The 16,143-nt window shown below is 39.8% G+C and overlaps 1 protein-coding gene across 2 annotated transcripts in view; it reads left to right on the forward strand.

Annotated features, from left to right (window-relative positions):
- The window catches only part of LOC146381189 (uncharacterized), a 96,986-nt gene that overhangs the window by 35,378 nt on the left and 45,465 nt on the right, over positions 1-16,143 (forward strand). For both annotated transcript variants that reach the window (XM_084937106.1, XM_084937107.1), the window contains exons 6-10: positions 4,816-5,010; positions 5,963-6,043; positions 8,448-8,560; positions 9,022-9,080; positions 10,871-10,960. In XM_084937106.1, coding sequence (XP_084793232.1) covers positions 4,816-5,010; positions 5,963-6,043; positions 8,448-8,560; positions 9,022-9,080; positions 10,871-10,960 — 538 coding nt within the window. The remainder of the gene's footprint in view (positions 1-4,815; positions 5,011-5,962; positions 6,044-8,447; positions 8,561-9,021; positions 9,081-10,870; positions 10,961-16,143) is intronic.

Raw genomic sequence — 16,143 nt, forward strand, 5'->3', positions numbered from 1 at the left:
CTTTCGCCACAAGATGGCGTAAGAAGACAGCAGTCTTGCTGCCGAGTACTGTTTGGAAAGAGTGAGCGTAATATGCTGCAGGTGTGTGACTTGCAGCCCGAGCACAGTGTGTGTTTTAGTGTGTTTGTGTGTCCAAGGAAGGAATCGGTCTCAAGTTTCAGCTGATTCATAGTCAAAATCTTACAAAACAAAGCAGCTTCATTTTGTCTCATTTTGTAAACCTGAACTCGTACTTTAGTTTCAGATTTTCTCCTGATGAACTAAACAGTGAAGGCAAATGTTTGCTAAGTGCTGATCTTATCGCACTCTTGCTGGCCTGAAGCTGTGGAATCCAGGAGTGAGACGGCCAGGCAAATATCCCTGAAGGCTTGTCCATACTTTGATAAAAGTTGGAATTTCGCTCCCCTCCTCCCTCTCCTCCTACTCCTCCTCTTCTTCCTTCCCTCACATCACCCTTTTCAGATGCTCTGTACCATTAGACAGTGGCTCATTGTGTCGAGCTGCCCAGTGGACTGAGAGGGGGTTCAATTATCCGTGGACACCGTTAAAGCAGAGGTTGACACTGGGAATTCTCTCAGGCCCTCTCGGCATTGTGCTGGCTCTCGATGGGACAATGCTAACAGGTGGCAGAGCCTAAGCTACAGTGCTGGCGTAATCTTATAATTATGAACACTCCTGCAGGCCCAGATGAAGCGTATGCTGTAAACAGATGTAGACAAAAGGCCACCTCTTCTTTGCCCGAGGCAGCAGAGCAAACCGTTTGGGCACACACACCCAGCAGTTTAAACCTGACACTTCACACTTTTGGTGTTCTGTGTAGGTGTGTGAAAAAAAAAGCTTACATCACAAACAAGGTAGACTACAATTTGAACAACACTCAAAGGATGGACATGCCAAGTGCGTGTAATTGGAGATGCGTGTAGACGGAGAGAGGAATGAATGCAGGAGGGTGATTTTTTTTTTAGGGAAAAGACAAGCCAAGTCTCATGCCATGCTTTGAATCCAAGGTCAGTAGGGGACAGTGAGAGTTTACACAGTGGAACAGGGAGGGAGAAAGAGAGAGGGAGGAGTGAAAAGAGGGAAGAGAAACAACAGCAAACAGACTCAGAGGGGAAAAGATAGAGTCCGAGAGGCATTGCAGGACAAACAGCTCTTTTACTTTGGGGGGGAGAGGAGGCTTGCTGAGAGGATCAAATGACAGCAAACACAGGGGGAGAGTGAGAAAGTGGACGGAAAGAAAAGAGGCACCCATGAAGTCTCAGTCAGCCTCGAAACCCGGGAGAGGAGCGTCAAAGCCTGCCGGCCTCCTGGGAGAGAGTGTAGGTGTTCTCCTACATTAGGCCTGCCAAGTGCACGGCGATGCGTTCAGGGTACGAGGCGAGGGGGAGAAGAAGGTTCAGTCGGGCGAGCGGTCAGAGGAGAGGCGCCGGCCATGTGACGCCAGCGAGGACGCCGGCCGTCTTCTGTTGTCAGGGCTCGTCTGCAGCCGGGGAGGAGAGGTACTTAGCAAATAGGCGGTCTTGCCACAGGTAGGTCAACACCCAGGAACCTGTCTCACCTGTCTGTCGTGTATATGTGAACATTTGAATATCATGTTTGTGGTACAGACGTGCAGATATGCAGATAAGAGTAATTCTGGGAAAATTGTCTGACTGCCCATGTAGCTCTCGTGAACACCGAGACGTTTGCCCAACTTTTTCCTTCACTTTGGACTTTTAATTTCAAGTTAGTGATGACGGCTGATCGCGGGATGGTTCAGAACTTTATGTCATTGTAAATTTTTGGCATGGAGTGCTATAAAGTTCCAGACATCCATTACCATCAGGCTTTGAACAGTCACGACTCCCAGATGTTATATCAGCACAGCGACAGTGGCGACAGTGGAAACAAAAAACTCAGTTTTAACAGGAAGAAAGCTGAAGGCCCAGGGAGAAGCTTACTTATATGTGCCATAAAAAAGTATTAGAACATTATCTGTGATTATTATCACTGCACCTTGTTTTAAAAACATCTATTCAGCCGTTAGTGAACATCATTCTTATTTAATTGTTTAAATAAATCTAAACTAAATGTTAATTAACTTTCAGTTAAAAAATACATATTTTTTTCCACTTTTGCTTCAGTTGCTCAATTGTTGGGTTCACATTTGCACTTTTTATCGGATGTTTATGGGTACATTTGTGTAGACATTCGTTCCCCTGAGGTTAAAACCTCGGTTGATGTTTTTGGTATTGATGAAAATATGTTGGTGCCTTGTGAAGAGACTGTTATATGAAAATGTGGTGTGGACTAAGGTATTATAGTTAACTAAATCTAGCTGTGAAAAAAAAACATTGTAGTTAACAAAAATACAAAATAGACTTTTTAAAAATTAAAAATAGCTACAATCAAATAAAGAAATATCCTTATTTTTTTTGGTATTTGTACGTTTGGTAAATTAGCTTTAAATGAGCTTTTAAAAAAATCTGTTTAGATTGTAATATCCGTTTCTTGTAGGGATTTTGAGTTGTTGGGTTCACATTTGGATTTTTATTTAAACTTTCCCATAAATTATTCGATGTTTTGTGGATACATACACTTCAGACATCGTGGAGTCTGAAGTCTAGTGAGAGAGGACTTCACTCTTCCTCAGCTCTAGCACCACCAGCAGGTCATCACTTCTTTTACTATTTCAGCATCTTCTGGGACATTCATGGTCCCGGGTCATGAATGCCCATGATTCCTGTTGATCCCCTGACCTTGTATCTAAAGCTAGCAGCAGGCTGACATGTTTTGGCTTTTAGTGGATTGTCTTAACAGCTGTTGAACTCATATTATTTAAGAGACCCCCCGACTTTTCCCTCTAGCAGCCTGTACCAGCAGGCCACATCAGAGTATCTGTTTGAAGCATTGGTGCACAAATTTCTGCAGTTAACAGATGGAAAATTAAACAGTAAAAAAATCAGTTTTGCTGGGAGATGTTGGCCCAGTTTCTTTTTTTTCCATTAGGGTTAGATTCACTCTGTATTTTATCCAACACAGTGTCACAAATCTATTGATCATTCTTCTGATTTTTATGACCCCGTTCCTGTCTGCCCTCGTATGCACTGATTCTTGTCCACATTTAGAGGTCGGGGTTACTTTTTAGCCACTACTTCACATTTTTCTACAGCGATGGGCTGATTCTGTTCATTTTCTCAACATCTATTGACTTCATTGCTGTAGAATTTACAAAACAACAAGAGATCTGGTGGATTGGTCATCACTGACCACTCAAAGAAAACACAAATGGTATATTTTCCTCTATAAACCCATTTATTCTCGTTCCAGTACCAACAGTTACCAGCTACGTTCCTCTGAGCGGTTGCACTTCGAACATGAAATAATTTAAATATTTTATGTTGTATTTGTAGCATTTTTTAGACGTTTCAGCTTTTATGGCTCCTATCTTGGTTAGGTCTTTAATGTAAAAGAGATCTCAGTTGGACTTCCTGTTAAAATAGAGGTAATGATAAATAATAATAAAAGACACACTTTATTCCAGATTTGGGAAATTCTTTCTATTTTAAAAGTAATGAAATAATAAGGCATTCACTCCTCCCACTTGTAGTCATCCTTCCACTTTCATCTTGGATCACAATCTAGTAAAAATGCACACTTCTCCATTATCTTGTTGTTTTTTTTTAAACTCAAAATAAAAATATTTTCAAAATAAAGGCGCCCATCTGTCGAACTGCACTGTGTTTACTGCAAATTAGCATGCTAACACAAGGACCTCAGACTCAGTCTCAGTAAACATTTTACCGGCTGATCCTCTGTGTGCTTTGTGAAACCACAGTTGACCTTTGAACTCTTGTGGCTTTCTGTTTTTAATCCCTGTTTGCTCTGGTGTGATTTGCCTGACTCATGTACAGTATGAGAATGTGTGAATGAGCGAAGCGAAGCCTGTGGGTTTTCTTGGCTCGCTCCTCATGCCGAGAGATCCAAGTGAGAGCTCGCCTTATTCAGGAAGTGTTTTCGTTCTTTCTTTCTTTCTTTTTGGATTACATCTCTGGGCTGCTGGACTGTCTTTGTTTTCTCTGGCGTGACCAGAATGGCCACGCAGCTCTAGATGGCACAGACAAAAAAACAAAAAAGCCAAAGTCATGTTGAGTTTTCGGCAAGTGAACTCAGAGACCTCGTTCATCTTTAAGCAGAGGATGGAAAAGTAGTTCTCTTTTAGCTCAGTGTGACATAACATGCTTAAATTATTATCACAGGAATAATTCAGATGTAATAAGTTTCACACTTCTGAACTGGCTAACGCTTTGAAGGGGCTTAATTAGGATGTGATAACAAAAGTGGGAAAGCTGGCAAAAGAGGAGATTCTGAATGCAGTTAATAAACTACATAATCATACGGCATGCTGTGTTTGAATATAAAATTAAAGATCTGCATATGTTCTGATGTATGTGATGCTCAGCTTGTTTATTCGGTTGTTTTCAGCACATTCAGGATTCATCACGTGTCTTTATTCTTATTTTATTTCACATTTTTACATTTTTTTTGCTGCTTTTCCCCGATCAGGCTCGCTGTTTTCATCTCTCTTTTATCTGTTCTCGTTTTCTTTACTTGCACAGGAGACATTAATATCATTAAATGATTGATAAACTGGATTTATGGGGTTTATTATATCAGCGTCATTCTTTGTTCCCCTTTTATCCTTTTTTGCACTGTCCCTTTGAATTATTCACCATTTCTGTTAACCATAATGTGCTTTATTTCCTTCTCAGCACCTGATTTTAATAACTCTTTCCACTTTGTCTTACACCACCACCTTCCCATCTTACCCCTCAGCAGGGAGAAGGCCCGTCTTGCGACCGACTCCGAGCTGGACCAGGACCTCAGCGACAGGCTGGGCCTGGGCAGCAGTGACACCCTGACCAACGGCAGCCATCGTGCCGATGTGGCAGCGGCCAAACGCCTGGCCAAACGTCTCTTCAACTTGGACGGCTTCAGGAAGTCGGATGTAGCGCGTCACCTCAGCAAGAAGTAAGCTGCTGCATTCGATAGAGCTTCACCTGCAGCACTTTGGATCAACTAAAAGGCTTCTTATGGAGCTCTTAGTACAAACTAATAATAATGATGATGATGTTTAATTACAGTAGTCCAGCCAAGAAGTAATAAATGCGTAAACTAGTTTTTCAGCATCATTCTAAGACAGGATGTGTCTAATTTTAGTGATCCTGAGATGGAAGAAGGCATACATACCCTGGTCAAACATGATTGGAGGCCAAGGTTGGGCTGCAAGGCAATCAAACTAATCCATTGTAGTTTAATTAAGATAGTTCAATGCAATGCACCAAGCATTTATGCTATATTCATATGCATCATGAATTATCAATAATAATTCAACAAAATCAACCTCTACAGTATTACTACTGCCACTAAAAAATCAAAAATAGCAATAAGAGGTTACTGCGTGTCATCATACTGTAAGATGAATGTAAAAATCTCCTTCCTGCTGCATCTTATGTTTATTTAATGAAAGCTATTAAACTGTGACCCATGTAAATTCAGTTTCCTGCACATTTATTACTCTGCTCCCCTTTAAAAAGCGCCGTGTTACAGCAGATCTGCATTCCTCCGCTGCTCGATCAGCCCGTCAGTCTGTCAGCTGCTTTGCTCGTGCTGATGAGAAAGAATTTGGGATTAAAGGGTTTTCTCGTTTTCTGACAGCTGCACCCTGGGAATCTCCCCCCTTTTTCTTCTCTGTGTTTCTGGCCTCCGGTCTGCATCTCAATCTGACTGTGCCAGTACACGCCGACTGACTGACAGCCCAAACTGAGCCCATTCACCGAGCTGAGAAAGCTGCCATCCGAGTGTTTGACTGACACTCTGAGTTTTAATGATCGCTGTAGTTTCTTTGCTTCTTCCCGCAGTTATTTTCTCTCCTAATAAACCTGCGTATAATTCTACTGTGTCTCTGTTTGCTTATTTGCAGCAATGACTTCAGTCGCATGGTTGCAGAAGAGTATTTGAGTTTCTTCAATTTCACAGGCCTCACTCTGGACCAGGCGCTGCGGTAAGAAATCACAGTTAAACCAGTTTTTACTTTGAGAGAGACGCCTGATGTTAGATAACTGAAAAATGGCCAAGAGTTCCCCTAAAATCAACAAAGCATTTGATTATTGGTGTAAACCTCTTCTCTCTCTGTGATGCTGATCCCAGTTAGAGAGAAAAACGCACATTTGATGTCTTTGTTTTCTTTTGTGGTTGCCCTCCTCTGGTAAACACTGCTCTCTAGAGGCCAGCTGTGAAATTGCATTGAAAGACTATTGACAGCATAAACATGCATGCTGTTAAAGAGGTTTATGTTTGTTATCGTTATTTATTAGATTTATTCATTCTGGGCATAAACTGAAAAACAACCAATACTGTGAGTTTTTTTGTTGTTTTTTTTTCTTTATGAACTTTGCTCAAGAAAAAGTAATAATCTACCGGATTTAAAATCAGTGTTATTACTGTGTAAAAATGTTCCATTCAAGAAAAAAGTCAAACAGATTACTCTCTGTGCAAACTCCTTGTACTACAACATTACATATACAAAAGCTGGGACTTTAACTCTTTAACATTTAAGCTTCTAATCTTTCAACACCCCTGTTTTAAGGAAGTTCAATGTTTTACATATTGTTGCTTTAATTAATCTGCATAATAATAACTGGCATAAGAAATGTGGCAAACTGAGAAGTCTTAACAACAGAGCAGCCACACAGAGATTGAGCCTGTTGTTCTACTCCAAACAGATAGGGGGAGCTCTTTCTGAACTTAAGCTATACTACACTATGCTTCAGAGGGTCCCCTGAGCTCACTCATGGTACTACACTCTTTCCATCAACAATAACTGTTGCTGAATTTATTCTGCAGCATCAACAAGAACAGTTAAGAGTCACGTAACCATAAACATTAAACATCTTAAACAGCCACACATATCCCCAAGGCATGATGGGAGATAACTAGCCGCTCCCAACACGGCACAATAATAACAATTTATGTGTCAGAAATGACTCATTCATTTAACTTATCTGGCTTGCCTGAAATATTAAGGCAATGTTTGATTCAAGACAAACAAAAGCATATAAAATATGTCAGACCTGCAATAAAACATAATTTCCAGGCTCAGGGACTAATATCTTAATTGAAATATTAAAAGCAAGAACATCCTGGTGTTAAATCTCTAATATTATGAACATATGAAAGTATGTATGGTATTTTTTAAACTTAAAAAAGACATTAAGATTATTTTAAGTCAGTTTTTAAATTGTCACATGACTTTGTACTTTGTATTTAAGTAAGAGGATTTTACACTAAGATTTCAAAAATGTCATTAAAGAACATTTTTCTGTTTCTTGAGTGAGAGTGTGGCGTCATTGTATGTTTGGCTTTCAGGATACAAACACAAAGACAAGCTGCGTAAGAAAAAGCCTTTGATTATAGATTATCCAAAGTTCAATGAAGAGTCTGCAGGCAAAATTTGAACCAAATCCAACAGACACGATACCAGCACAGGTTAACAGACATTACAACAAAATACAAAATGAAGACGACTCTATGACACACACACACACACACACACACACACACACACACACACACACACACACACACACACACACACACACACACACACACACACACACAGAGGGTAATCTGGTAAGTGAACACAGCTGGGAAAAACTGTGGCACAGGCGAAGGTCATCAAATGACAAACAGGAAGTAAAACTACAGTAGAGGCACAGCAGACACACACTATCAAATTAAAACAGGAAGTAGGTAATAAACACATTCAGAAACATGACGTAAGAGAAAATAAACTCACCAATCATTTTCAATCAGAGAAAATGAATTAAAATGTTCAAAAGGACAAAATCTACTTCAGAAGCATGTGAATCAGTCATTTTCATGTATTAATATATTTTGGTGATGTGGTGGAACATGAAAATGATGAATTTCAGGAACATAAAGCGTCCGATTTCAAAACAAAAGAAAAAAGAAAAAAAGAATTTGATTATTTAATTTCGACACTTCTAATAAAGGACAACAAAAAAGTCTAAAATTAGACTCCAATAATACATGAGATGACTACGGTTTAAAAGAAAACACTTAAAATATAAAAAATCCAATTATATTTAATCTTATTTTACTTCATGCTTGAATTAGTACCTTCAGTCGCTGAAAACAATGATGAAGCTTTGAATGACTTTGTTTTTCCCTGCAATGTTGTTTTTTTCATGGAAACAATAAAGCTAGAAGTACAACTATCGTGTTTTTAAAAAAAAGAAAAGAAAAAAAGAGTAATAAATTTAATAGTAATGTAACACTACATCTGTTATTTTACTGCACTTTAATGGTAAAACAGTTTAAAACAGGTCATCTGTAACCATTTTGGTGTTTAGCAACCATCTGCTGACTTTGTGTTTGTGCTGCAGGACTTTCCTCAGGCAGTTTGCGCTGATGGGGGAGACGCAGGAGAGGGAGAGGGTGCTGTCACACTTTTCCAGGCGTTACTTGGACTGCAACCCAAAAGTGATACCATCAGAAGGTGAATGCTGGTATAAATTTATTTATGTAAATATGTGTCTATGGGTTGTTGTTGTTGTTGTTTTTTGCTTCCTATAGATTTAAATAGTCACAGCATAAATAAATCAGAAGAAATCAGTAGGTCAATAGCATAATGGGTCCTTTTAAGGTAATTTAGCAGGTGTAATAACCAAGTGAGATTATTTAATTTCTCACAGCAGCTGGTAAATTAATATGCATTTATTCAGTTAATGATTACTACATAAACAGGACTAATTGTAGTACCTGTGGTGTTTGTTTTGTGTAATGACTGCAGTGGCAGGCTAGTAAAAATTAACAGCATATATGAAAGCAGTATTGTTCGCCTTAAAACCACATTAGAAGGATGCACTTGTATCTATGCAAGTTTCCAGTAAAACTAGTTTCATAATCGCAGATGAGTCATTTTGCAGAGAAAGCTAACACAGTGTTTCCACGTTTTAGATGCAGTTCACACTCTCACCTGTGCCCTGATGCTGCTTAACACTGATCTGCATGGTCAGGTAGGTATAATGCTCGAGTGTGTTTCAGTGAAGCTGGAAGTGTGCAGCAAGTGTGTAGGTGCTCACATGATAAACAAAGAAAGAGAGCTGTTTAAGAGCTGCGTTCTCCTCAGAGGCCCTTTGGATTAGCTGTGCGGAGTTTTTTTTTTAGTATAAGACTCGGTTTGATCACCATCTCATCTGGGTCTGCAGGTCTGCCTGCTGAGCTCCTTTCTCCATCATTAATCTGCTGCTTTTATAATCAGAGCCTTCCTTTGGAAATCTGGGCCATTGGTGGCTCTTCTGTGTGATAGTGCAGCTCAGTGGATGAATGATTAATTAAAGTGGCTGCGAGGTGACAGGATCGGGGAGCGGCTCTTCCATGGAAGAGCACATCAGGAAAGTCTCTACATATTTTAACAAATTTAACTGTTAACTTTTTTGCGACTCTACCTGTTAATATTGGCGGTTCTTTTCTATAAATACCCTCTAATAGTGATTATAATTGGATTTGATTGGCAGGTCAGGTGCACAAGTTTTAATTTATTTTGGATTTTTCCAAATCAACATAGAGTCAGAAGTACACACTCACTTAAATCTTTGAATAAATGATTTAACCTGATAAGCCCGAGGCCTGTTAACTTCTCATTAGTGATCATGATTGACTACAACTGGTAGTTTCTTTTTACTGGAATAAAAAGGATTTGTTTGACAGCACTCACTGGATCGACCAACACTCAAAAGAATGGGAAAGTCCAGAGAACTAATAAGGAGAACCACAGAGTTGGGAAGGTCTCTGGGAGATGTTCCCAAACGTCTGCAGATTCCAAGAGCATCAATTCACAGTATTGTTTCTAAGTACAGGTTATTAGGACGTGTCACCACTTTGCTGAGTTCAGTAACCACCAAGGCTTAATCACTGCCCACAGTAAAGCCAGTTTTACATCCCCATGGACTGTGAAGTGATGTAAAACTTCAACACCTTTAAGTGACTGAAATTTACATCTTCCCACATGGACAAGCCAGATGCCTTCTGGAGAAAAGTTTTATCATCAGACGAGACAAAGATTTAGGTATTTGACCACAATGTCGAAAAATGTGGACCTTGAACGCAGTGAAAACCTGTGGATTATGATTAAAAGCTAGTTTTGTGTGACACCCTGACCAACCAACCAAATTAAACAAACTCTACCATGTCTGCCAAGAAGAGTGAACAAATATCCAGCCAGAATTATGCCTGAGGCTCATTGGTGGCTACCACGAGCATGTGGCCAAAAAATGAGGGGACATCTAACTAAATATTAGTGGGGATGTATGTATATATTTGAGCCTGTATGGGTTAGAGAAATTACAAAATAAGTTTATACTTGTGCATCTTGGTTTTTTTTAAACTCATTAAACATGTATAATGTACAACCATTTCACCCTGAGCGAAAGAAACAAAAGAAATTATTTAAACCCCAGAATGAGCGGATGTAAGACTCTGGCCACGACTATAAATACGGTCTATTCACTGAACTGTCAGAGAGACTTTGCCTGAAAAGTATCTAAAATGTAACCATTTAAATGAGAAGCTATGTCATCAAACACTAACTCAACAGCGTTAATAATTTTGACATCTGACCAGTGATTTAATGCTTTTTGCATTGTCAGCTTCTCTCTACATCTCCATAACTTTTCATAGTCAAAGGGACACTTACAATAAAAATTGACATTTAATCAAAGTAGAAGGTACTTTGTGTGAAATAAAGAGGTAAGGAATGCGTGTTAGCATGAAATAATAAATATTAAATGTCTATTATTTTTTCCAGAACATTGGCAAGAGGATGTCATGCACACAATTCATTGGCAACCTGGAAGGACTGAACGATGGCCAGGATTTTCCCAAAGAACTGCTCAAAGTAAGCCAGTCTGAAATAGCACAAACGCACATGCTGTCATACGCAAACACACATCCCACATGAAAGTGAGCGGGCTGCCTCTGCCAGCGCTGTATTGTCCCTCAAATACTGCGCGACTGAACCTGGCTGTCTGGCTCGCGCTTGTTGCCAGCTGGCATTCACCTCATCTCCAGGGGCATCCAATCAGAAGGCAACCCCAGGCCCGCCACTTCCCGGTATGCTCCGGCTTGTAACCTTGGGGCTTGACAACTAATTGTTTCGTGGTCTGGAGACGAAGAGAGTGACACACAGCCGATCTCGAGGCATCTGTGTGTGTGTGACTACAGCAGCATTAGATTAGCCTGTTAGCTTAACCAAGTTGAGCTCGGTCTGTCAGACAGAGGCCTGCAGGCCACATGACAGGGGGAAATAATCCAATCAGAGCTGGTTGCTTGTCCAATGGTGCTCATAATGATGATGCTGTTGATATAGTTTTGTCTGCAGAGCGGTCCATCAGCATGCCACGGGGCCCCTTAGTGCGAGTCAACAAGTTGCATTGCAGTATTTATAATGCATGAGGGAGCAAGTCCTTCTGCTGAACTGGCGGGAACCCTGAAATGAAAAGCCGAGCCTGTTATTAAGGGCAGATAGTATCCACGCTGAGGGCTTGTGACTGCAACAAAACCAGTCATGCATTATCTCTTTTATTTATGCTTGTGGAAATCCAGGAACTGTCTTTTTAATCATGCATTCCACTTTCCACAGCCTCTTTTATTCTCTTTCTCTCTCAATGAGACTTTTTTTTTTTTTACCCTGAAGCCTCTGTCTCCCATCCTCTGACTCTCTAAATGTTCTGCCTGCCCGCTCACTGCCCCGCTCCTTATCTCGGCTCCGTTTAGCTCCCGTGCAGTTTAATCTCTGCCTCTAGACTGAGTCTCACTGCCACCTTCATCTGCTCGCTTTCACCTCCATCCTGTTCTGCTCTGTTTTCTTGCCTCCCCTCTCCTGACCGGTCATCTCTGCATTTGTTCTCTTCTGGTTTATGTCATTGTTACCTATAATTTTACCATTTCAAATTCCAACTCAACAACTATCATTCTCTGTAACCATAAAAAGATGCAGGTTAGGGTTAAGAGATATTTCACCGTGCTTCTTCTTTGCAAAGTGTACTGGAAAGGAAACGCTAATTCAGTAGTTTGCCTTGATCAGACCAAGCATTTATATCTGCTGAAGTTAATGAAATCTAGAACTAAAATTTAAAGCTGCTCTTTTAGCTTTTGATATTTCTTTTTGCACCAAACCCCATTTCCTCTAGAGACTTTACTTTTTCCCTGGCAGCTATTATAAACAAGAACATGCATTTATCACAGCCGTTATAAAAAATGAATGACTATGAGTTTATTCACAAATAAAATTTTAACCACTAGAGAAAAAAATTATACACAGCTGTCCTACAGATATAGTTAAGTACAGCAACTTTAATAGCTGCTGATATTTACCTAAACTCCTTCTCTCCTATCAAGCTTTCTGAGTTAACTTAAGTCATTTCTTCCTCATACAAAATTCTTTAAAGATGCCGGTATTTAAACCATTATTTAAAAAGCCATGACAAGCAGTCTTAGCAAATTAAACCCAATTTATAACTTACCTGATAATTTTAAGCGTTCCTGTCAGGGTTTAAATTCATCACATTACAGAAACAGCCCTAGTAAAGAATAATCTCATCATGGCCTCTGACAGTCGACTCAGTGACCTCAGTTTAGGATTCAGTATCGCTGACCACAGTGTTTTACTACAGAGATTAGAACACACCGTCATTATTAACCTCCTAAGACCCGAACTCTTCCATGACATGCATTTTTAATTTCTCTTTGATATTTGGGCTGATTGGGGCTCGATGATTGTAAAAACAAAGAATTACCAGATGTTTTTTTACCTTATTTTTGCTTTTAAGAAAAATAAGAGCCACATCTGAGGATATTCGTTTAAAATTTTGATAGAACAGTAGCAGTATAATGTCCTCGTAAGTGGATATCAGGCCCTTGCAGAGCAAAATTGAGTATTTTGGTCTAAATAAGCCAAAATGTGATGTCCACATATGTGGACACCAGGTCCTAGGAGGTTAAAGGAACTGTGCTGCAGTGATTTGAATCATATCTAACTTATAGACTCCAGTCTGTTCATGTAAATGGAGAGTCCTCTTCACACACTAAGGTTTTGGAGTTCCACAGGGTACTTTACTGGGACCAGTTCTGTTTACATTATACATGCTTCCCTTAAATAGTATCATTAGAAGGCAAAGCATACATTTTCACTGCTATGCAGATGACACCCAACTTTATCTGAGCGTGAAGCCAGATGATATAAATCAACTAGTAATAACTTTATAAAGACTTAAAACCTGGATGACGTCTAATTTCCTGCTTCTAAATTGAGATATAACTGAGGTTATTGTACTCGGCCTTAAAAACTTAGAAATATGGAGTCTAAACAAATATTTATCTGGATGGCATTACTTTGGCCTAAGGTAACACTGTGGGGAATCTTGGAGTTATTCTATGTCCCTAAATCCACATATTAAACAAACACGTAGGACTGCTTTCTTGCACTTGCACAATATCTCTAAAGGTCCTGTCTCAGTGTGATGTTGAAAAAATATGTGCATTTATTACTTCCAGGCTGGACTACTGTAATTGATTATTATCAGGATGTCCTAAAAACTCCCTGAAAAGCCTTCAGTTAATCCAAAATGCTGCAGAAAAAGTCCTGACAGGGACTAGAAAGAGAGAGCAGATTTCTCCTATACTGGCTTCCCTTCATTGGCTCCCTGTTAAATCCAGAAGTGAATTTATAATCCTGCTCCTCACATACAAGGTCTTGAAAAATCAGGCCCCATTTTATCTTAATGATCTATAGCACCATATGACTCCATTAGAGCACTTCACTCTCAGACCGCAGGCTTACTTGTGGTATTTAAAAGTAGAATGGGAGGCAGAGCCTTCAGTTTTCAGGCCCCTCTTCTGTGGCTCCCAGTTTGGATTCAGCACAGACACTATCTCTACTTTTAGGATTAGGCTTCAAACTTTCCTTTTTGATAAAGCTTATAGTTAGGGCTGGACCAGGTGACCCCGAATCCTCCCTTAGTTATGCTGCAAGAGGCCTAGGCTGCTGGCGACTTCCCATGATGCACTGAGTGTTTCTTCATGATTCACCTCTTATACGCTATACCTGTTTATACATCACTATTGTGTTTAAAAATGAACAATTAAACTCTGTCTTGCTTTTTGTCCTCTCTCTCTCTGCTGTCTTCTCCTACCTCTCACCCCCAACTGGTTGCAGTAGATGGCTGCCCGTCCCTGATTTCTTCCTGGTTCTGTCTAAGGTTTCTTCCTAATAAAAGGGAGTTTTTCTTTCCCACTGTCGCCAAGTGCTTGCTCATAGGGGGTCGTCTGATTTTGGGTGTTTCTTTTTAATAATATAGGGTTTGTACCTTACAATGCAAAGCAGCTTGAGGTAACTGTTGTGATTTGGTGCTTTATGTATAAAATATATGTATAAAATGTATAAAAAGGTCAACAGGAGGAGGTGTAATTGCTTTCTGCCTTCAAAAATAATCAATAATATTCAGCCAATCAGCTTCCTCCACAGTATTTTCAATCTAGCAGCTTTGCATAATTCACACTTCAAACTAATCCTTCTTTTTCTTACACCGGGACATTTTTGCTCCTTTTCCTCGTCCCACTGACCAAACGTTCCTCTGGTTGGCCACTGCTCTTAAATTGTTTATTTGAACATCAGGTGGGTGAGCCATAGCTGACCATTATGGGGGTTACCCCTCTCAATGACATCATACAAATCCAAGATTAGAAAAGCCAGTCTGAAACAGAGTTATTAGAGCCATCTGAAGTCTGGTGCATAGGCTGACCTCATGAATTAAAAATGTAGCCATGTTTAATAAGAGCATTCACAACAACAGTACACTGTGTATCACGTAAAATAAGAAACACCATTGGAGGTCTTAATTTTGGTGCCACCCATTTTTATTTAGTCAGTGCATCTCTTACTAAATAAACACTGTAACTCGTTCAGGTTTTACTCACAAACAGTTACTGTATCTGTTCCCGGTAGCCTCTCATTCCTTTCTTGTTTTTTCCTGTCCTCCCTTTTTCTCTGTTATCGCACCATCATTTCCTGGTACAAAATGACCTTCTCTCTCCCTCCCCACCACCATCTCTGTGTTCCTCATTTCCTCCGTTTATTTTCTTATTTTCCCATTTCCCCATTTGTGCCTGGTGCTCGTGTTTGTATTTGCTGTAAATACATTAGAACACAGCTGGAGATACCCCTCATTCAGTTTAATTTTCAGCATGCACACGTGCTGTATTCCATTTGGTGTTCTAGGGTCAGAGCTTGTTTCTATTTTTCCACAGTTTTTTTATTTTCCTGGCATCTTTTTCTCCTTTTGAGCCCACCTTTCCTTGCTGTATCTTCAGGTTTAACTGTTTTTTCCATAAAATTGTTTGTTAGTTTTGTTTCTTAGCATTTAATAGCAAAAACTCTGTTACTGTGTGTTGCACCATGTCAGTTTATGGATGCACCTTTCTAACCAGGCTTGCTAACTTTTGCTGATAACTTATCACTCCACCCTCTCATCTGAAGGTTAAAGTGGGATTTGGCAGGTGGGGAAGCCAGTAGATGGGATGTAGCAGTGCAGTGCGGAGGAAAAATTACTTAGAAATAAGTCACAATCATTTGTATAGTGAGCTTCAGTATATATAGTATTCTGTGTGTATAGGTTGTGACCTGAGATTTGCTGCTCTTTGTGGATTTAGCCAATAGAATTCAGGAATATTTAAGCAGATTTTGTGCAAGCTACTGTGGCTAAATTTCAACCTCAAGTCAATATAAAGGTGGTATCAAAAGTAGAACTTGGTAAGTCATTGTAATCCACACTGCCTTAATTTTAATCTCATGTCTGATTTTACTCTCACTTCTTTTCTGTAGGGCTAGCTGCATGCTGAAGTACCCCAACCACAAGTTTATAGGCATCTGCACCATGAAAACTCACAGGGATAAGAAAAAGCTGTAAGCAAAAATGTACAGGGGCCAGACCTTTAACCATTTCTTGTCAAAAAATGGTCAGCTGTAGAAAACGAACACAATGGCTAAAAATGCAGAGTGCCAAAAAACGTAGGTGATAAATT

The sequence above is a fragment of the Perissodus microlepis genome, chromosome 8 (assembly GCF_051167445.1).
Source record: "Perissodus microlepis isolate ML-2025 ecotype Zambia chromosome 8, ASM5116744v1, whole genome shotgun sequence".
Taxonomy (NCBI): Eukaryota; Metazoa; Chordata; class Actinopteri; order Cichliformes; family Cichlidae; genus Perissodus; species Perissodus microlepis.